This window comes from Phymastichus coffea, unplaced genomic scaffold (genome assembly GCF_024137745.1).
Source record: "Phymastichus coffea isolate CEN01 unplaced genomic scaffold, Cenicafe_Pcof_1.1 PCOF00062, whole genome shotgun sequence".
Lineage (NCBI taxonomy): Eukaryota > Metazoa > Arthropoda > Insecta > Hymenoptera > Eulophidae > Phymastichus > Phymastichus coffea.
This window is the reverse complement of record NW_026706873.1, coordinates 1,290,968-1,313,809: the sequence shown is the minus strand read 5'-3', so window position 1 is coordinate 1,313,809 and position 22,842 is coordinate 1,290,968. Positions and strand designations below refer to the sequence as shown.

At 31.0% G+C, this 22,842-nt stretch overlaps 2 protein-coding genes across 2 annotated transcripts; both read left to right on the top strand.

Moving 5' to 3' along the window:
- Positions 1 to 10,628: 10,628 nt before the first annotated feature.
- On the top strand, positions 10,629 to 12,840 carry LOC131667008 (uncharacterized). The gene is made up of 2 exons (XM_058940158.1): positions 10,629 to 10,662; positions 11,148 to 12,840. The coding sequence occupies exons 1-2, from the start codon at positions 10,629 to 10,631 to the stop codon at positions 12,689 to 12,691; spliced, it is 1,578 nt and encodes a 525-aa protein (XP_058796141.1). The 3' UTR covers positions 12,692 to 12,840.
- A 2,065-nt stretch (positions 12,841 to 14,905) lies between these two features.
- LOC131667007 (zinc finger protein 551-like) lies at positions 14,906 to 17,589 on the top strand. The gene is made up of 3 exons (XM_058940156.1): positions 14,906 to 15,158; positions 16,433 to 16,657; positions 17,264 to 17,589. The coding sequence occupies exons 1-3, from the start codon at positions 14,906 to 14,908 to the stop codon at positions 17,587 to 17,589; spliced, it is 804 nt and encodes a 267-aa protein (XP_058796139.1).
- Positions 17,590 to 22,842: the final 5,253 nt, after the last annotated feature.

The following is a 22,842-nucleotide window of genomic DNA, read 5'->3' as shown; positions in this document are numbered from 1 at the left end:
AAGAAACAGTTAAAAACAATGAAAAATCTGAATTTAAACGCGTAAAATGCCCCTATGAAAGCTGTGGAACGTTTTTCACGAATAAAAACTCGCTTTACAATCATCACAAGTACGAAAGCCGAATTTACTGTGACCATGTCGCTTTCTAGCCACCTCAAATTTATAATCATTCTTACAGACGTCATTCCGATAAAAGCAAAAAGTACGTTACCTTGATCAACGATGTGAAAAATAAAATATACAAATATCCAACTGCAAACTGCGGAACATATTTTACATCCGAGCTTACTCTGCAGAAACATTTGTCGACTGAATATTCAGAGGTTAGATTGCAATGTGCTTATTGCGAATATTTTACGACCCGTCGAAGCGACATTAGTGCGCATTGAAAAGCAGCTCATCTAGGACAAGTTTCCAGATACTTTAAAGCTTCGCAAAATGAAAATGCCCCATCGAGAGATTAAAGAATAATTAAATTTAGTTATTATTTATTTTAAAAAGTTGATTGAAGAAAGATATATTTAATCGTTCGTTTTGTATTTTTGTCAGTGACAATAATTTTTAACCACATGATAAAAATAAAATTATTCATTTGTTTATTTGATATTTTACTATTCTTTAATGTATGGAATCATTACTGTTATTTTTATTTATTAGTCGTAAAAATTCGTATTTGAATGTGACGTTTCAACAATGTTAGTGATATTTTTATATATTTAATAGTTTAATAACGTCTATGATGCATCTACTTCACTTTGTTCACTATCTTCTAAGAATCGCACTTGATTAAGTCTTCAACACGTCATCGATGTTCACTGCAGTAAAAAAAAAGTTAAAAATCCGTGCCACCAGCACAAGATGTTACACAAAATATCTAATTTCTTCTTAAAAATTATATCGTTTTGTTTCTTCAGACTTAGAATTCGAATGGATTATAGAATCGGATACCGAGAGACAAGAAATAGAAGAATGGTTTATTTACACGACTGTAACTGACGACAATCGTTTTCAAGGTGATGTGAAATCTAAAGGCAGACGTGATAAAAAGTACGTAAAAGAAGGCGAGTTCTTCAGGTGTAAAAATCCTGGTTGCAAGAAAAAATTTAAGCACTGGAACAACCTTTGGAGACACATGAAATACGTATGTCAACGTAAACCTAAACGACAGTGTCCATACTGCGATTACATTACGAAGAGAGCTGATCATGTGACACAACATTGCCACAAGGTCCATCCTGGATTAGAAGCTGGATATATTGAGTTGAAAGATAGCGATTAAGTTTTATTTTTTGATGTTCGCTTTCATTCGTTTATAAGTAGTACTAATATTATTGTCAATTAATTTAGATGTATATTGGAATATTTCCTAGTAATATTTAATATTTTATAATAGATTTTTATCATACATCTCAATATAACATAAATCAGTGTAATTTCGTATGCTGCAAAAAACCAAAATATATTTTTCACAATTATGTCTTGAAAAAGGTCTAATCGTAGTATAAAAAAAATGAGATTTACTGCAATAAAAATTTTATAGCGATCAATTTTCCGAAATCGCAAATTAAATACGAGAAGCTTTTACCATTTTATAAAATATGCTTATTGTAACTTCTCATCTCTGTAAATAACCTATTTAACACGCACCAAGGTACAAAGTGAATTTCAATCATTAAATCTTTACTCCTTTCCAAAGTTTGGAGCTACTAAAAAAATTTTCAAATATGTTTTCAATAACCAATATTATTTCTTTAATAGATCATGACATTGTGAAAAAATCTCTGCATGACTGCCTGCTTGAACCTAAAGATTCTTCTGGCATTCTTGAGAATATAACTTTTCTTCTCGCTTATATTTGAAAAAAAGTTTTTTCATTGTATGTTGTTTTACAGATATCAATAGCAATAATATCAATGGCACTCTACAACATTCACTAACGTATATTCATCTAAAAAAGCTACGCATAGTGGACGCTATCTCCGAGTGCGAGCGAATTGAAGATGAAGAACACGACCGTAAGTATAGAATTTTGTAATTAATAAATGGTTAGATATTCAACAATAATTGAAAATTATTGTTCCTTAGATTCTGATATTGAAAATGGAATCAACAAGCGATTCAAAGAAAAACCATTCAAGTGTCCAGCAACAGGCTGCAAAAGTATATTAAGCAGCAAAAGTAAATTGCTGAATCATTTAAAGTTCGAATGCCACACGAATAAGAAACAGTTTAAATGCCCCAACGTAAGCTGTAATAAGTCGTTCGAATTCGCAAGACGCCTTGCGAGACACATTAAGTACGACTGTAACAAAGAACCTCATATGAAATGTCCCTATTGTCAATATATTTCTAAATTTGCTAATGATGTCATTAAACATTGTCGGAAAATTCATCCAAAGATGGCATCAACGTATATCAATTTAAGACAGATAGGACAAAGTGATATTCACGAATAAATGGCAATTATTGCTTCGCTTTACCGAATCTTTAAAATTAAATTAATTATATTTTACAATACATTTATCATTTTTTATCGCTAATGTTTTGCTATTTTTATTCATGTTTTTATTATTAAAATTGATAAATTTATATAAAAAACTGATATGATACAAGTTATATAAGTAAGCTTATTCGTATTATTTTTCGTATATTATTTACAAATTTAGTTATGGTTATAGTTTATATTTGGAATACTTACAAATTTTAAAAAAATTCTTGATAAGCTCAAAAAAATACTTTTTTGTTTCTTACTTACTGTAAGAGCACTTTGTTTATCAAAAACAGCGCTCTTTTCATGCAACAAGACTGTAAGTTTATAAAAAGTAACAAGTTGATATTTTCTGAAATTACTTTTTATAATAAATTGAGATATGTGATAAAAGCAATAAAAACGTATTTGATACCAACTGTTTTATAGAAATAGTTTATTCGTCGTAAATGTGTATTTTCTACTAACATTGTATCGTGTATGTGTCTATGTCCAAAAAGTATCAATTGTCTTTATACTACTAACGAATTTAACACTTTCTATAAAAATTTATTGATAATATATGAACGTATATAATCTTCAGGTCATGTAAAGATATTAAGTCAATACCCGGGAAGGAAGCCGATTGATTTTCTATCGTTAAGACGCACATCTCACATTGATATTTATCCGAATAATGAAGATAAGAAATGTAGTAACCTGAAAAACGAAAAAGAATTTTTTCACAAGAAATTTTCAAAAAAAATGTCTACCCGTAAGATTGAATATAAGTTTAACTTTATGCGATCTTTTAAACCATATAAATTTTGTATAAAATGTTGTTATTGCAATCATGTGACAAATAATTATGAAGCTATGGTTATGCATTCCCGTACTGTTCACCTAGGGAAATCAACGAAATGTGTCACAAAATTAACTATGTCATGAAATTAAAAAATGAAACGGTCGATTGATTACAACTTTGCATACATTTTGTTTTACTTTAATGTTTTAAATTAATTTTTATTTAGATTTATTACTTAAATTGTGTTCTACTTTATTCTGAAAAAAATTAAAACGATAATGTATTGCTTTTTTTTAATTTTAAATATGTTATTGATTTAGTCATGTTATCAGTTGTCTACGTTTGTTTATAAACATTATTAGTTTCTTAATTATTATTGTTATGAGTATACATTACGTAGTAGAACTAAGTATGTTTAAATGAAATAGCTACTCATCGAAGTTAAGAATATGTAACCTGGTTATTAAAGCAATCATAAGCCTGTTCGAAATTATCACTTCGAAACTGGTATTAATCAATTGTTTTTTAAGACTGAAAGTGGTTGCGTCAGCCACAAAAAATTATTTAAAGAATCACATATTTTTGTAAAATAATAAAAATAAAGTCTCTGTTTTTTTTTTATACTTATAATCTTGAATAAAATTGAAATTTGTTGAATGGACACTATTAGTTATTGTTTATTCTTTAAAAGTTATTCTTAACAGTAACTTATCTTTTATATACCATTTCAGTCCAACTTTGACGATGCTAGTCTCAAGATATCAGGTGGAAACTTGGAATTGCCAAAAAATATCTTTTTTTCAAATTAACATTGTCTTTCAAAATAACTTAGTAAATTTGGGCTACCAGAGTAGTATTGATATCAAGTTTTGTAATACTTTTGACGAATTAGTTATTTTGACAGTTATCATCGAATGACTGAGTAAGTTTGATGCTTATAAAATATCTTTATTTGAAAGAAATGTCAAAATGACTATTAAAATTATTTTTATTTATTTTTTTTGACAAAAATTATAACAAAACTGCCTTTGTTTCTCTTCCTGATGGTTTTTACTGTAGAGTAAAGTCGATCATTGATATAATGATCACTAAGGTAGCTCAGAAATAAAAAAAATTCCTTCAGTTATTAAACTAACCAAAATAATCTTATGATTGCAGAGCCAAAAATGATGTATTCAGCCTACCATGTGGTGTATGTCGACGAGAGCAAAGGAAGACCCAAAAAATGTCTTACGGATGAGGGACCGTTTGACTGCCCAAGTCCTGGTTGCAAAAAATCCTTCAAGTACAAGGGTGGTTTGCGTCATCATCTAAGATTCGGCTGTCAGACCGATACGAAATCGTTCAAGTGCCCAAACGACGGATGCGGTCGACTTTTCAAATACAGGGAAAGTCTTAATGATCATCTTAAGTACGTGTGTCAAGTCGAAGCACACTTCAAGTGCGCCTATTGCGATTATGTAACGTGGTATCCTAACAATGTCCTAAAACATTGCCGCCGCCTGCATCCGGACTTCAATGCTGAATATATAGATATAAGCCGAACGAACCTGAAGGTTTGTTAGTCAGAATAGGTTTAGTGTAGAGAAAAAGATTTTAACTTATATTTTATATCGTCGTTTAAAGTAGTAGGTTTTTATATTTGTACTTCGTACAATAATCAAACTTAGCTCAAATAATCTAAGCTTATAATTTGCGACAATAATAGAAGCTTATGAGTGTAGCTAAATCTAGTTGATATGTATGGAAAGAGACCTGAATATGCGATGTTTTTGTACTGTGCTATATAATCCATAGAATGACATATTTTAGTGTGGTATCAAAAAACTTTTCTAGTTAGAGAATTTTATTTGCTCGAATCTGTATAAGTTATTACAATATTACCATCAATCATTTCAACAAAAAATAAACAATTAAGTTGAATCGCAGTTCCTCCAAAAATGACATGTTAAGAAGATCTCGTCGATTTTTTCTACAAAAGTAAAACATATCTTGCGACTAATAATTATTGGCAGTATTAAAAAACAATAGCAATCGTGTCATGGGTGGATCATCTATCAAAATTGCATATTTTATGCGTGACTAATTAAAAAAAAATTTGTTATTTCTTGGTACATACATAGAATGTTCAGTAAATTTTATAATTGAAATTCAATTGATTGAATTGTTTACAATTATATTTTTTATTGAGCATAGAAATTTTTTTACCTATAAACCATCTTATCTATCTGATATTGAAACGATTGATCAAATGGACATAGCGATATTAGGCACGTAAGATAAATGATCTACATACTATGCACATAGAACGTTTAATATTGAAACAGCTTTTTTATTAAATTTCTCATGTTTTACTTGACACAAGTTGCAGATGTGGATAAAATTTGTAATGGCACAAAAATTTATTTTATGCGTGAAATACAAAGTAATAGTACATACTATTTCGATACTCCTTTCGGAAAGTACGTGCTTGTGTTTACGTCCAAGCGAAGCGAGGGTGGAAAGATATACAAAACGAGAATCTACTTTAACGCTCGGTTTTCGCCAAGCATGCAGGAAAGACATACTTTGCGCACGGAGTGTCGAAATCGTACTTTCCACACGTTGTATCGGAAAATACGGCACGACACATGTTCGGGAAAGAGTTTCTCGTCTCATGTGGCGTTTACGTCCGAGCGAAGCGAAACGAAAATCTACTTTCACGCACTTGTATCGTAATCTATTTCTGCACACTCAAGTTAAAATACCAAATTTTTAAGTTCGAAATTTTATACGTTATTCACTTTATCACGCTAGAACAAATGTTATAACGTAAGGGATATTGTAATTTTGGTGTGTTAAGCAAATTATTGTCTTTTGCGTATTGTTTTTTTAAAATACAATAAAATAAAACTTCAAATAAATTTTAAATTGCAAATTCATGTGTTATTTCATAGTAGTTTATTATATTGCAAATATAACATTAAAATTAACTATCTGGAAATAAAAATGCTAAAAATATATATTGTGAATCTTTGCAGAAATCACATGAATTATCGAAAAGCCACTCTACATCATTAAAGAAAATAACCTTCAAAGCAGCCTTTTTTTTTACTATGTACCTGTATTATGAACACAAGGTTATTTTTAATTTCATCTACGACAATCAAAACACTATTGTATCTATTTTTCTTTTTTAGGAACTCAAGGGATATGAAAATGGCAGTATTAGCTATGTTGATCATTTTTTAAACTCAATGAGCTTCTTTTTTATGACGCTGTTACTAAAGGTTTTATGTATTTGCAATGTGTTTATTCCAAAAGTAAATTTGCGACCTACTTATGTGAACCTAATCCAATTCAGTTTAATTTCAAGCTTTATATTTATTAAATTTCTAACAAAAAGTTATTTAATATAAATAAATTCATGACTGGTATCCTAATGTATTTTAAGCAAGAATATTTTCCTTTAACTATTTAACTTTAATATTATTCTGCGATTTTAGAAATTGAAAATGAAAAAAATATTTTACCAAACTGACCGTATCCGACAATTATGAAAAAGATTCCCTTTATAAAAATCAATGTGGATCCTAAATTACCTGTTTTAGCTGATGATAGAAGACGTAAGTCGTATACTATTATCAAATACGTTGATCGTGTTTGACATAAAAAAAAATGTTTAAATATCTTACTGTAGGTGCCAGGCAGCAAGTAAAAAGGAAATTACCAATGGGTAATTTTCCTGAAGGATAAATTGCCAGGAAAGTAAAAGTGTTTTGGCGCCTGCAAAGAAAAAAAGAAAATATTTTCTCTGCTCAAATTCTCGCGGCAGACATACGTACTCGAGAAGACACTCTTCAGTATCATTACAGTATGGTTGCCAAGTCGCACCTCCTATCAAGTGTGCTTATTGCAGCCATCTTTCAACATAGCCAAGTAATATAAATAGTAACTGTCGGACTAATTATCAACGAGAAAGTTCGCGTATATTGATTTGAGCGAAACTATCGACGTATACGGGAAAAATAAATTTCTGAAATTTTGTTGTGTAAATATATTAAATCATTCGATTTCCCTATAAATATATTTTCGCATCTGTATTGAATTTCTAATTGATTCACTCGTGATCTCCAGTAGATAACCTACTAATAACCATACTAATAACCTACTAATCTCAAGTTATATGACTGTGGATATTAAAAATATCTCGTAAATTAGTACTATTTATAAAACTTTAAATTAGTCTGTCGTTGAAAATAATTCTGTAAGCATACTAATTAAAAATATTTTATTAATGTACATTTGAACAACTGCTGATTAAAATCTTATGACATTTACAATTAGATATTAATTTTTAGTCCCTAAACTAATTTGTAGTTTTTTAAGAAACTTATTGGAATTGAAAAAGAGCATTCTTTTCTGTTAGATACACAATACGAATATTCCGAATAGGCTGGATTTACAGTCAAATGAAAATAAAATAAAATAATTAAGTATTCAAAGGGATACATTTGTAATTCCTTTCTTATCTGACATTTTTGTATGTAAAGGATATTGCGCTCAATCGGTGTAGGTAAAGAAACGATAAAACACTTTTTAACGTTTCGTTAATTAATTTGTTAACCTCTTTAAAAATTAAATTTCAATAACGGCAAAATGTGATGTTAGTCGGAGCAAACCATTGTCATTCAAAGAGATACTTGTAATAATCCTACGGTATTAAAGCAATTACAACTGTCATTAATTAGTTATCATAATTTAAATAATTTAATTAATTAATGTATCATAATTTAAATAAACGTATTATGTATGTAAGTGATTAAATGAGAAATTAAATATCAACTTATTTATTAGCATTGTATCTTTTTTAATAAATTGTAATACAAACTGTCAGAAGTCAACTGAACAAAATCCAAGTAAACGGTATAAAGTTGGTTATAAATAATTGAATATAATGATAAATTCGACTATAATATATAATAAAATGTACTCAAATAATCTCAATACAATTGAATTTGTACAAGTAGGCATAAAATAAAATGTACTTTTCATCAACTTTAAAATGTAGTCCATTATTTGGCTTTACTCTATCATCGATCCGTTTTAATGCAATCTGTTACCTAAATTATTTAATGAGTGTGAATGGTTATCGAATTTAATACTAAAATACTGTAATCATTATTTCAGATTATGGCGGAAACTATACAAACTATCCCAGCTGTTATTACCATCACCTTATTGTTAGAAAGCAGTTACCTATGCAAAATAGAGAAAATTTTATAGAGAATTATAAAACTATCGGATCGTTTGATAAAAATTCAGGTATGCCTCATGCCTAAAGTAGCCTTACCACCAGTGACTAATTTTTGCTAACTTTATAATTTTTTCATTTGCAGAAAATATTAGAAATTTTTCAGAACAAATTATGATCTCCATAGAAGAAAGACAGAGGTACAAATGTCCAAATGAAGGTTGCACGAAGTCATTTACATACGAACGAGATCTCAAGTACCATCTATCGGCAGTGTGCAATAAAGAAGCTCACTTAAAATGTGCCTACTGCAACTATATCACGTATTATCGATCTAATGTTCTGAAACATTGTCGCGGTCGTCATTTGAATCAAAAACCAAAGTATATCAATTTGAACTTGACAAAATAAATTAATATATCTGTGGTATAAGATTTTATACAAAGCTGTACTGCTTATTGATACTCAGTTATCATAATTTATTAAACAATTTTAATTATTAATTATATGTACAAAATGTTCATAACATCACCGTATTTTTAACGTATTTAATGTGTGTCTTGACTAACAGATCTAAAAATTTTTTTACAAATAAATGTCATCTTATAAAATGTACGCATTTTTAATTATGTCTTATTTTTTTCATTAATATACTATTAGTTGAACAGATACACAAAGTAAATGCAATAGCTTAAATTAAAAAAATGTTTTATGGTCAAGCTAATTATAACAATTGTAATTTCAGATTATGACAATTCAAAAATCACCCCATTAAAATTTCCGCGGCTCGTACCAAAAAGAAAAATTCCAATGGTCAATACTCTGAATGAAGCAGAAATTATCGAACCAGGTACATAAAAAAGAAATATAACATTCATCAAAGTATTTTCTGTTAACATCAGAATTCCAAAGCTCGTAATTTTTAGATTACAGACCACAATATTCTCCGAGCGGAATAATATTCAATTGTCCAACCTTTGGCTGCGGGCATACATTTAAGAATAAACGCCACGTCAGACGTCACTTGAAATACGCCTGTGCAGTTGACCCACACATTCAGTGTGGTTATTGTGACTATATCACTTCTTATCCGGACAATGTAATTCAACATTGTCGCAAATATCACAAAGGCATGAAAGAAAAGTATATCGATTTGTATGAGTCGAGACAACAACAATGAAAATAGTTTAATTAATTTTCTTTATTTCATAACTTTGTATCATTATAAATTAATATTTTAGGATATAACTGTTAGAGGTTGTTTTTAGAAATATATATATATATATATTTCGTACCCTAGTCAAATTTTAATAAATAATATTGATATAAACTAGAATAAATCCTCAATGTATCGATTAATCTGTATACAATTGAACAAATATATAAGTAATATATTTAAAAGTTCTGTCTTCTCTATTTTTAAAATCTCACACAAGAATAATATAACGATTTCGCTAATTCACCAAGGTCCGCTTGCAGAAAAATACCTTAAACATTATTTATGTTTTTACAATTTTTCTTCCAATTCTTTTATTTGTCTCTAATTGCCAATAAAATTCATGATTCATAACACTTTTACAAAAGCTACACAAGATTGTTTTCCTTCGAGCACATGTCAATAATTATCGATAAAGGTGCCTAAAACCTCTAATATATACACGGGAAACCCGTGTGTTTGAATTTATTAAACGTTTAATATGACGTCACCCATAAGAAATACATTGTCCTCAATTTTAAACACTTCTAAACGTTTAAATTCAGCGACAATGTATTTCTTATGGGTGACGTCACAATTACACACTTAAAACGTTTAAATTTAAACACATAGGATTTTAAAGTTTTGCCGTGATAGTAGTGTTATAATTAACTATCATATCCTTTTCTTTTTCAGGTGCTCAGTCTTATGCATCTACTCATCGTCGTTCTCGGACAAACAACTATTCTATTCTTCTCTCGGAAATCCGAGATGTTTCTTGCAATCTACTGTCTAAACAACCGCTCAAGTTTCAATGTCCCAAATGCCCAAAACGCTTTTCTGCCAAAAGTAGTGTTGTTCAGCACATGAAGTACGATTGCAATCGATTGCCAAGATTTTCCTGCCCCTATTGCAATCAAAATAGCAAATGGCCATTCGCTCTATACAAGCATATCAGAAAAGTACATCATGGCTGCCGTGTTTACGTTAATGATACGAGCAATGAGCATTAAAAAATATTATTTTAATTTTGCGAGCATATTATTTGGGGTAGGAGGGGGGTTATGATACTATAGTTTACTTTTTATTTTATTAGATTGGAAATTAATCTGTTAGTTTTTTTTCAAGAAATAAATTTTAGTAACATAATTTATGTGCGATCGGTATCTACTCACCTTTTTGATTTATTACAAAGTAAAAAATGATTATTTCCTTTCAAATAAAATATACTCTCGAATCGTAGAATTATTTATTCTTGTTTTGACTGGCAATTTGTTTTATGTAAATGTGCTCAATAAAGATAGATTTTATGGAAAGAGCTTTTAATTTTCTATATCTCTTGTTTACATACCTGTGTATGTGTATTTTCTAGAATAACTGTACCGTAACATAAGTTGAAATTTTCCGTAAGCCAATCTCTAAATATTTTATATTTTGTTTGTTGTAGTATCATTGGATAAGACTACCGAAACTCTGCAGTTAATTAAAGAACACGATGCGATAACAATCTTCCAGAATCCTGTCCGATTGGTACGCCCACGAGGTCGACCCAAGAAAAGCCAACCATCAGCCTACACCATACCAAAATCTAATTTTCTAGAGATTAAAAGAATTAGTCCATTGGATAAAGCTACATCGGATCACAAAAAGAATTTGAAGAGAAAGAAGAGGATGCCAACTCTGAGAATGATAAAAGTAGAAGGCAACGTTTGGAGCTCTTCTGTTGTGCCAAAACATGACCTAGCAACGGAAAATTTAGAGAATACTATCGAAAAATTGAAGCGTAGAGTTAGCGATAGTGCTTTCAATGAATTGGCAGAACACTTGGAAAAGCGAAAACGAGGAAGACCAAGGAAGGTTCCAAAATCTTGTGCTGAAGAAGATGATAATAATGAATTGAAAGTTCCATTGGGTGAAGATTCGAAGAATCCAGGAAGAAGATCCAGAAGATCTCAAAATCCTTTTATTACTTACGAAGAGTTTCAAGAGGATTTGGAAGATATCAGAAATCAACCAGATATAAAGCCAAAGAGTCAAACAACTGAAAATGGTATAAAAAAAGGACGGGGAAGGCCACCAAAATATCCTAAGTCGCAAGTTATGTTAGGAAATGATATCAAGAAAAAGCGTGGAAGACCAAGAAAGAAAACAAGTATTGGCGACGATCAAAGTCTGCCTGATTCTAAACCAGAGAGTACAACACCGTTACTATCTTTATTTGAGTCTTTACAACTTTCTATTGAGGATAACGTGGAATTAGTGCAACCGAAATCTGAGATCTCATCTAAGTGTAAGCTAGAATATGCGTCATCGATGTGTAAAAATGAGAACTATAAAACAAAAATGCCGTCAACTTCTTTCCTTGAGCAAAAGCACGTACCAGCTGAATCTTCGAATACTTCGACTAAAAAATCCGCATTACCAACGTGTGTCAAGGATATTATTCCTAATGAAAATGAGACTATGAAAAATACTACAATGACAGAGCAACTTAATCAACCCAGAGTTAGATTAATTAGGATGGATTTGAATCCATGTACCATGAAAAAGTCAAGCAATGTCATATCAAGTCTGGCTAAAATTATGAAAAGAAAACGGGGTAGACCACGTTTAAATCCCATTATTAACCTTGAAAGCATCAAAATACCGAAGAAACATGAACAACCGATAAAAATAGATAAGGAGACTGTTGAGGTATTAGTTGAATCCAATAATATTGCGATTCGAAATGAGAATAGTACTGATTCAGTCAATCCACCAGAAATTCTGAAGGCTCAATTAGGTAATATTTCTGATGTAGTTCATACTTCTAATGAAGCCAATACTTCTCATATGGTCAATATACCCGAGGCTTTGGATACACCATTGGACAACACTTCTGATACTCTCAGTGCATCTGAGGCCTTTATCATTCAGGAAGACCATAACACTGATTCCATTAATCAATCTGAAGCGATCAAAGCTGACAATTGTCAAGGTTGTTTACCGTAAATCAGTAATAGTAATAGTCACGTAATAACTGCTTCCTTGATTATAAATTTATCCGTATTAATGTAAGGTCATAATAAAAATTAAAAATATCATGCACTAAGTGCAATTTGACCATTGACGTTAGGTATTCAATACCGAATAATGTGAAACCGAAAATACACATATATTAATATATATATATGTGTGTATATATATATATATATATATATATATATATATATATATATATATACACATATATATATACATATATATATATTAATATATATATATATATATATATATGAAATACATAATATTATTCGTACAACTGATTGGATAATGGACGTCAATAAATGTTCACGTTGTCGAGATGTCGTATATTAGTAGTTTTAAGTGTTATATTGTTCAGTTGCACTAATGTGAAATTGATTTTTTTCTTTGTTTTACTCAAATAATCTTCCTCCTCAATAGACTTTATAATTCCTAAAAAGAAGCTTTGAATTTAATGTTCATAATTACAGTAATGCCACTGAGCATGGTAAACTACATTTTTACAAGTGTGGATTATGTTCTATAATGCTTATTAACCAATGAGTACAATAACAATTATTTAGCATATAAAAATATTAATGTATGGATAATCCACATGACGTGTAAGCAAATGTAATAGCGAAGTTTGAAGATAGTATTTGATGAAATTGATGACACACTAAGTAACAAAATGTATTCAAATTTCATCAAATTAACACATGTTTGAATTGGAAAAAATACTTTTGGTTGAAATGATGCGTGACTTAAATTATTATAATATATAACGTATTTTAACTATTGAAACGAAACTAAAGATATCTGATTAAACTTCGGAGTTGATATCTTTATTACCTTTTTTATGGACAGTTTCTAATAAAGTTTTAGTATAAGATAAAGATACAGTTTGATCCAATACAAATATAACGATCTAATTAATGCTTAAGAAATTACTCTCAAATTTGACGATATGGCAATTATGATGTCTTTGAAACTGGTTATATGTAAAAGCTTAACTACAGTTTGATGTATATTTAAGATCTAATATAGATTTTAAACGGCTCAACTTTTTAGTAACCGGAAAGATATTATTTGTTATACTTTTAATTTTTAAAATGCGTCATACGTTTGAGATCCATGTATGGAATCCTCAATATATTAAGATTCACTTTATGTAACTATAAGAATGTCGTATATAATAAACGTAAAATCGTAAAAGATAAACAAAGAAAAGTTGTCTATGATATTCGCAGTTTTTGCATTCATGAGTAATAATTACATTTTCAGTAACAATTCAATCGAAATATTTAATTCGAATAACATAAAACGCTAGATTTAGACATAAATGTTTTAAATATTGATTTGAGTAGAAAATGTGATTAAACATTTTTATATATTTATAATTTATAAGGTTTTATATGATTAATGTTTCTTTACATTTAAAGCTAAATTAAAAATAATATAAAATAGTGTAAATTTTTATTGAATTATGATATTTAAAAGTTTACGACCTTTATAAAACGTCGAGTGTTAACGAATAGATTAACGAAATATCAAGAAATTTTTATGATTTTCATTAGTCAAACTGCGGAAAATTATGAAAAAAATCAGCTTTGTATTTCATAAATAATAAATAAAGAATTGGTATACCTCGAATTTTGTAGTAATCTTTTATCCAATCGTCATCATTTCATTTTTATAATCATACTAACATTTTTTAATTTTATTCGACTTGGTATTTTAATAATTAAATTAACTATAAATATTTTCAGATTTGACGGAAAGGCAACCTCGAACTAAGAACCAAGACCCATCTTTGTACAAATTTCAATGTGTGTATTGTGGACGACGATGCAAGTGGGTCAGTTCCATGTACGAACACCTGACGAATTTTCATCCTAATCAGCCAGGTCTTTTTAAAAGTATTGTGTAGTAAATTTCGAATAAAAATTGCTGATGTAAATAATAATTTGACTTATCTATGCACATAGATATTTATTATGTCATGGTTCTATTTTTGTAGCTGCTTCTTTAATAAATCTATAAGAAAAAATAAACTTTTCCGTACTACAAGAAATCTTTTTTCTCATATTCTAAAAGATATTTTTACACATAGTGCAAATCATCTTGGTACAGAGAAAATAAAATGATTTTCTTGTCACAATTTGATTTGCCAAGTGTATATTATATACACACACCGCAAGCATGGAATCCAAAGTAGGTAGTTCAAAAACCCTATCAAACTCAATCGATCCCACTAACCACGAACATTTTCCCATTTCAGAACAAAGTTGGAATTCACCACATCTAAAATTTTTCATATGCGACACCTGCAGTGCTGGCTTTCGTCGACTTGCCGATATGTACAGACACAAATGTGGTCCTCCGCCAAGATATGGTTGTCCTTATTGCCGTAAACGTGATAACAGCTCGTCTAACATTAATCGACATGTCAAACGTTGGCATCCTCATATGCCAGTCAAATTCAGCAAGATCTTTTGAAAATAGATAGATTTTTCGTGATTTTATTTCAATAAAATAACAAGCTATATTTTCTTACATATAAGTTTGTAAGTAGCATCTTCTGTTTTTCCAATTATAATTTTTTACACTTGATTTCAACTATCAACAGTATTCATTGCCTCTGTGCACAAAACATGTTCCTATAATATTATTATCCGAAGAAGACAAACTATTAAGCTATAAGCAGCACTGAACTAATCAAAAATGCATGAGACGAGAATGTAAAAAAGCTATCCAAATGTCGAATGATCTGTATAAAAAGCCAAAATAACAATGAAACGTAATTCTTCGTAAACATTAACGAAAGTACATTTATTAATAAGCCTTGCATCCCTTTCCAAAACTCTCAAGTATAATTTGCTTTCCACTGTAATAAAAATTAAACAAACGCTTGACTAATTGACTATTGATAAATAGTAACTTTCCCCATAATAGGTATGTACACACCATGATCCCGTTTCCTTAACCGAACGTAACTAACCCAATGTTTTTCCTTCTGTTTTCTTTGCTCGCAGATTGGGGTTATTGTACAGTGCCGAGCGAGGTGAAGCGTTTCGAGTGTCTACGTTGCAGACGACGTTACAGCCATAGATCAACAATTGTCGATCATCTGCGATACTATTGTGGTCGCGGTCCTCAATTCAAGTGCCCATACTGCGAGTATCTCGCGGTCAATTCATCCAACGTTTACTTACATTGCAGAAGAAGACATCATGGCGAAACACCAAGTGTTGTTAAACTATTTGAGTCACTTGGTTACAGACGATCGCGTTGAATCGCGTTCACGTAGCTCTACGGTGTTATTAATTTTTACCTTAACCAAGTATTCTTTTATACGGTATTTGTTTAGGATATACTATGACTTCATAATGGCAGCACTATCATTTTTCATAGTTTTTAACGATATTTATACAAGCATTCAATAAGTACTTGCTCAAACTATAATCTTCGAGTGATCGATTTATACATATATTTGAAATTTTCAATGTTAATTGTATGTATATAAATGAAAAATAAGATCTGAAAATTTGAAAATAAAATGCTGATTAACAAAAATTTAATAACTCGTGTTAACAATTATTCAAAACATGACTTAGATAAATAATGATACAAATCAGTAAAATAAATTCATCCACAAAAATTATTATTTGCACATACTATCTTAGAGAGAAAGACATCTCACTAACACAAACACTTTTTCGCTTTCAGGTTTCATGAACTACGGGAGCTTGGAATCGTCATACACCGAACATCTGAACGAGATAAAAAGATTCGAATGTTTGAACTGTCATCGACGTTTCACCCACAAGACAACAATCGTCGATCATCTACGTTATTTCTGCGGCCGTGGGCCTCAATTTCAATGTCCTTATTGCGGTTGTCCTGGAAGTAGTTCTTCGAGTGTTTATAGACATGTGAGAACAAAGCATCGTGGTAAAGCGCCTAGGGCTATCAAATTGTTCGCTAATTTGAGAGATTTGAGGTGTTGAAGGCTATTATGCGTGATATGACGCGACATGTTGTAACGAAAAATTGTAATATTTTAGCGTACGTTTCTCCTTATTAGTATATTAGTTAAATAAAATACATTATTTGCGGCTTTTAAGCATAGTTAGTAAAACTCAATAATTAAGTATAGATACAATCGTAAGAGTTGTGTTTTCTCGAAGGTATATTATAAGGCAGAAGTCATATTAGCAGGTAGTGTAAGTATTTTTTTTTATAAAAATCTGGGTTTTTATAGCGATAAAATAACTTCCAGTTCCTACATTGACGCCATTATTTCTATGTTTACTTTCAATGACGATCGTTTTCATATGCGAGTTAAGTTCTATTTGAAAAATAAATGTTTTATAAGAAAAACACGAGTTCAAATTCATGATTTTTCTTGCTAAATAACCGAATCCACCTGCAATGATAAACAAAAATGAAGATATAATCGTACTCATCACAAAGCCATACACACTTACATTCAACATTATCCACCTTTTAATCGCCGATTATCAGTAAAATAAACTAACCTACGTGTTTTCATTTCAGCCGGACTTCTCGGCTACTATCACCAACCATTCTCGAACTTCGCCGTCCCAGCGATACCAGGGCGTCGAATTCAACTGTCACAGCAGAGGAAACACGTATGTGTCAAGTGCGGCAAATCCTATGTTTTCCAGCAAAGCCTCAAACGTCACACCAAATGGGAATGTGGCCTCGAACCTAGATTCAGGTGTCCTTATTGCGGTTACAAAACTAAACAACAGACACACGTCAAGGAACACGTCAAAAGAATGCACGCTGGCAAGAAGATTTATGTGCTGAGGATCCTTGACGAGGGTGAAGTATTGAGAGATGCCGATAATCGAGTTTAGAGACTGGCGATATTTGTTGTACATTAAGAAAGCGATTATGAGTGATATGTATAGATCGAATCACGGGAATAATGTTTTTCCTAATAAAATTTGTAAAGAGATGTACCTTTGACTGTTGTTTCTTTATCTACTCTGGAAACCACGCTGTTGTTTTGTTTTTAACTCCCAATTGGATTAAGGAAACATTGATGTTACAAAGAACTGACCAGGCCTTTATTTTTATTTCCAGAAGAAACCATACCGAAAAGTAAAATCTGCCCACGTTGTAATCAAGTGTACTCATGACTGACGTATTTAGGAAAACACGTGAGAATCGGCTGTGGCATGCTTGCTTGTGATAATCATTATTTTTGCCAACACTATTCACATCGATCGCGCAATGAGATGATTTTAAAAGTCATCAACACGCCAAACACAAGTCATTTGTAAAGAACGATGTTCACGATGTAGACGATTATATCAAACTATTTCATGTATAAAATGTACCATTAGTCATTTTGATAATAAACAACATGTCCTCACGATTCAAATTCACACACGACAAAATATACTTAAAGAAATCCATTGCTCATAGTACTAAAAAAACGATACTCACAAGTAAATAAACTTACCACACTAAAAGAAAACAATTAACTCATCAATACCATCTAACAGGAAACTATGTTATTCCAGGTCGGCCTTACCTGACAATGCGTGACAAGAGATTCAGGTGTCCACGGTGCGCGAGGTGTTACGCGGTCCAACGTTCGCTCAAACGTCACATGCAAGTCGAGTGTGGCAAAGCGCCAAGACTCAAGTGTCCGTATTGCGAGCATCGCACGAAATACAAGGCCAGCATTGTCAAGCACATCGCGCATAGGCATCCTAATTTTCCACGGCGCTGAAGAAAATTTACTGTTCTGTTTGTTCGGAAGTGAATGTCGCAGAAAAAATATATTATATATACCTTTGCTTTGTTTTCGATTCTCGACTACAGCAAAGCTCTGAGAACATTACAGGTGTGGAGCGAAAAGCAATCAATTACTTTCATTGTATAGACAATGACACGTGTATTTAAAGTTTATATGCGATTTTGTGATAGATAGTTTACGTACTTCTGTCAGTTGAAAAGTGTGAAAAGTGATTTATATGAAAAAATAAATAAATGAATAAATAAATAGTTTGCCACGAAAGCCCTGTGGTTGAATTGCATTCTCACGCTCATATCTCACTTTCGTTATCCATTCGCGACTTTCCATCTGCCAAACTCTCGCTTGTGTTCTGTCTCACTCGTTTTGACGCACTTCAACCCGTGCAAACATCATCACCACGCCCGTCTAATAATTACTTACCGCTTTTCTTTTTCAGGAGCATCGATTTGCACACGCGCGAGCAAGTTGTCGAAACCACCCGTTGACAACAGTGCACCCACTGTCACACGTTACCCTTGTCAATTCTGTCCTGCTTCGTTCCGTATTCGAGCCTCGCTCATTCGTCATCGTATCTACGAGTGCGAGGGTGAAAACAAATTCGCTACCACGGAGAAGAAGCTTATGCGAAAGAAACCTGCCAAATCGACTTTGATAGTTACCAAGGTTCAACAGCGACACGATTGCTCAGGTTGTGGCAGAACTTATGCGTCGCTTACGTCACTGTGGCGCCATCGCAAATACGAGTGCGGCGTCGAACCCAGATTTTCATGCCCGCTATGTATGGTTAAATTCGCGCAGAAAGGCAATTTGGTTAGACACATGAAAGCTCGACATCCTGATTTTAAGTTTGAAAGCGAATGAACGTGGTCTGTATAGTTTTTGATTTTTGATAATTCATAGACCGAGTGAAGATAGTTGAAAATAATTTCTATTTTTAATTCACATGCGAAACAAAGTTTATGTTTACGATTCAGCTAGTAGTAAGATTTATACTTTATCACGAGAAATCAAAGATGTTCAGTTGTCCATCTATTTCTCACCGCTTTAACAAGCTATCTTTTAAATTTATTAATTATCTTATAATCGATGCTTATTTATTTCAATTACCTATTTATTTTAATACAGTTCGATAGCATATTCAATTAATTTATTATAATAAATAATATGTACATTGAACATGTTATTTGTATAACTGCATCGACAATAATTAAAGAGATTGCCTTCATTTTGAAAAAAGGTAATTAAGACTAAAAATAAAACACATGAAGTTAGGAAGATTAAAAATCTATATTTTGAGAAATATACATTTTGTATACCATTAGATAATAAGCATCTAAGTTTATTTTTCTAAATAAAATGTTTTTATCTCTATAATGAAGAAATATTTCAATGAATCATAAAATCTTTGGGACTAAATAATTTCAGAAATATTCTGCAAACATATCTTGTGAGCGACACAAATATCCTGCATTTCTTTACAGCAATAAAAGTTCAGAATTTGCGATGATGATATTGTGTATGAATAAGAAAAGATATATATAATGATGATCATAATAGTTATATTTTGTCCCTATAATTTATCATGTGATTCGATCAATCGAATAAATAATTTGAGAAAATATAGGATTAAAGATTAATCGATATTTTGTCAGTCAAGTCTGTAGATCTGAGATTAATTAGATACGACCGCGATAAATAATTTTCACCAACTGTAATTCACAGTGATCAATGAATAAAAATGTGTACATAAATAAAAACAGAGAATGTTGCATTTTAACCCTTAAGAAAATAACACAGGTCTGCATGATTTTGTTCTTGGCTAACTGAGGGTCACTTCCGAAATAATTGTTTGCGTCGAAATTCGAATCTGAAGCTAGAATTTATCCACCACATCAGGTTTTTTAAATATCCTGAACTAAAAAGCTAAAAAAAGCCGTTTTTTGCTATATTTGAGGTCCAGTAATAACGCGCAAAATTTTTTTTCCACAAACAGGAAGAATCGTCTGAAAGGTCTATTTTTACTTTTTAAAATCCATTTTTAAGATGTGAAATATCTTTTTTTTTTCATCGATATGTCGTTGATTAAAGTCAAATATTTTAAGCCTCAAAACAGCTAATTTTTCGGATACCCATATATAACATATGCGATAATATGTAACTTCAATTAATATCATTTCGATGAAAAAAAAAGATGTCTCAAATCTTAAAAATGAATTATAAAGAGTAAAAATAAACCTTTTAGTTGATACTAACTGTTTTTGGAAAATAATTTTTTCGCTATGTTACGGGACATCAAATATAGCAAAAAACGACCTTTTTCCCCTCTTTATGTTAGAATACACAAAGAATTACTTCGGAAATCAGTTGGCCAAGAACAATCACAACTCCTTATTTTGCAGATCTGTGTAATCTATTTGGTAATTCCTTCGTTTATACTAACCAACTTCTATACAAGAGTTTTTTTATAAATATTGCATCATACTTGTATTTGTTTTGGTCAAAACTATCCAATTTCTCGCCAATCACCTGTACTATCTTACTAACATACTCATTTTTTCTTTCAGACCGAGCTTTCTGGATATGTGATAATTGCGGCAAATCGTATACATTGCGACACAACCTATTGAAACACAAACGTTTGGAATGTGGAGGTCAGCGTAACTTTGGCTGCCAATTTTGCCCATTAAAGTTCACCCAAAAAGCTAGTCTACAGCGACACTTACTTCGGCAACATGGCTTTGACGCGAATACTCGCGCGAGAAGACGGTGAACAATGTTTTCGTCATATTTTGTTATTTATCAGAGTTGATTTGATAAAGAGAATGTTTTATATAATAATATATTTTGCGAAATTGAGATTTTTCTACCATCATATTAATCATCAAATATTGTACGAATTTACTTTAAAAATTATAAACAATTATAAGATGAAAAAATGTATCCGTTCTTTTTTATTTATGAATTTTATATAATGCTCCTTTTTCCATTTGTGGAGTCATTTTCATTCTTTCGTCAACGATATTTTTTTCTCAGACTATTTATTAATATTCTTTCATATTCTTAACACGTGTCCATCCAAATTCCTGGTAATCAAATTCTGCATCGTCCTATAGAAAATTAATTTCAAGATACATCACATGATTGCATGAAAATATAACACGGTTAATTACACTATGCATCTCTTTACAGCGTTCTTCTTTGTGATACAGTGAAAATCGGCTTTCATTATACATTACCCACGATTTCATGATTCCTACTCCTCATTACTCAGTAGCGTGATTGATCATCTAATAAGGTATGGGGTTGTATTGCTCGTAGTTATGTAGTTGTGGTGAAAAGACTAACTAAATCTTCCATTTCGCATTAACAACAACCATCACTTGCAAAACAAAAAAAAATTGTTCGCCAATTCCAGGTCCACACTTGTGTCTTATATGCGGTCGAATGTGCAAGACCAACGAAGAACTGCGACTGCATTTTGACACCAAATGCAATGTACGCAAACGATTTCATTGTGACTATTGCCCCAAGGGTTACACCCAGAATGTCAGTCTTCGACGTCATCTTGCCCAGATCCATAATGTTTTTAGACCGCCATTGAAGGCTTGCCGTAGAAATAATACCATGTGAGGCTGATTGAAGAGACTATCAATTTGTATTTACTGCTAAACAAATCTTGGGAGACTTAAGGATTTTAGATTATCTGCATATGATAGTGTTTATTTGACATGTACTCGTTTGTGTCAATTTATGTAACATAAATCGACGTTAATGTTAATTTGAAGCCATGACAAGTCTCTATCTTGATTTGCCTGTAAGAACTGATGAAACGACTTACTATTACTTGAACGAGTGCCTAACAAATTAACTTTTAATTCATTTGATTCATTGTATCGATTCGAAACTATTGATTTTACTGTATTGTCCATTTTGCTTGTATACAAGCATCGGTCTATTTCAATAATGTAATCGATTTTTATAAGTATGTACACGTAAGTAAATTGTTACTATAGTTAAACTCTTGTGATTTTCTCATATTTAAAGAATAACCTATTTGATTATATAATTGTGAAAATCAAAAATTGTTTATTATTTTTTGCCAGTGTTAATAAAATATTACAACGCTAAAAGCTATTTTCTAAACTGTTTGTGAAAGTTTTCATGGCAACTGCATAAGTGTAAATTTTTTTAATATTCACCGATAACCCTACGTGTTCTAGTAATATCACATAAGAGTTTACTCGAACTGGACAGTAACTACCTCACGCTGATTCGCCGTGTTCTAATTTACTGGTTTATATAAATTTTATATAGCGATAAAATCGTTATACCGAAGTAATTT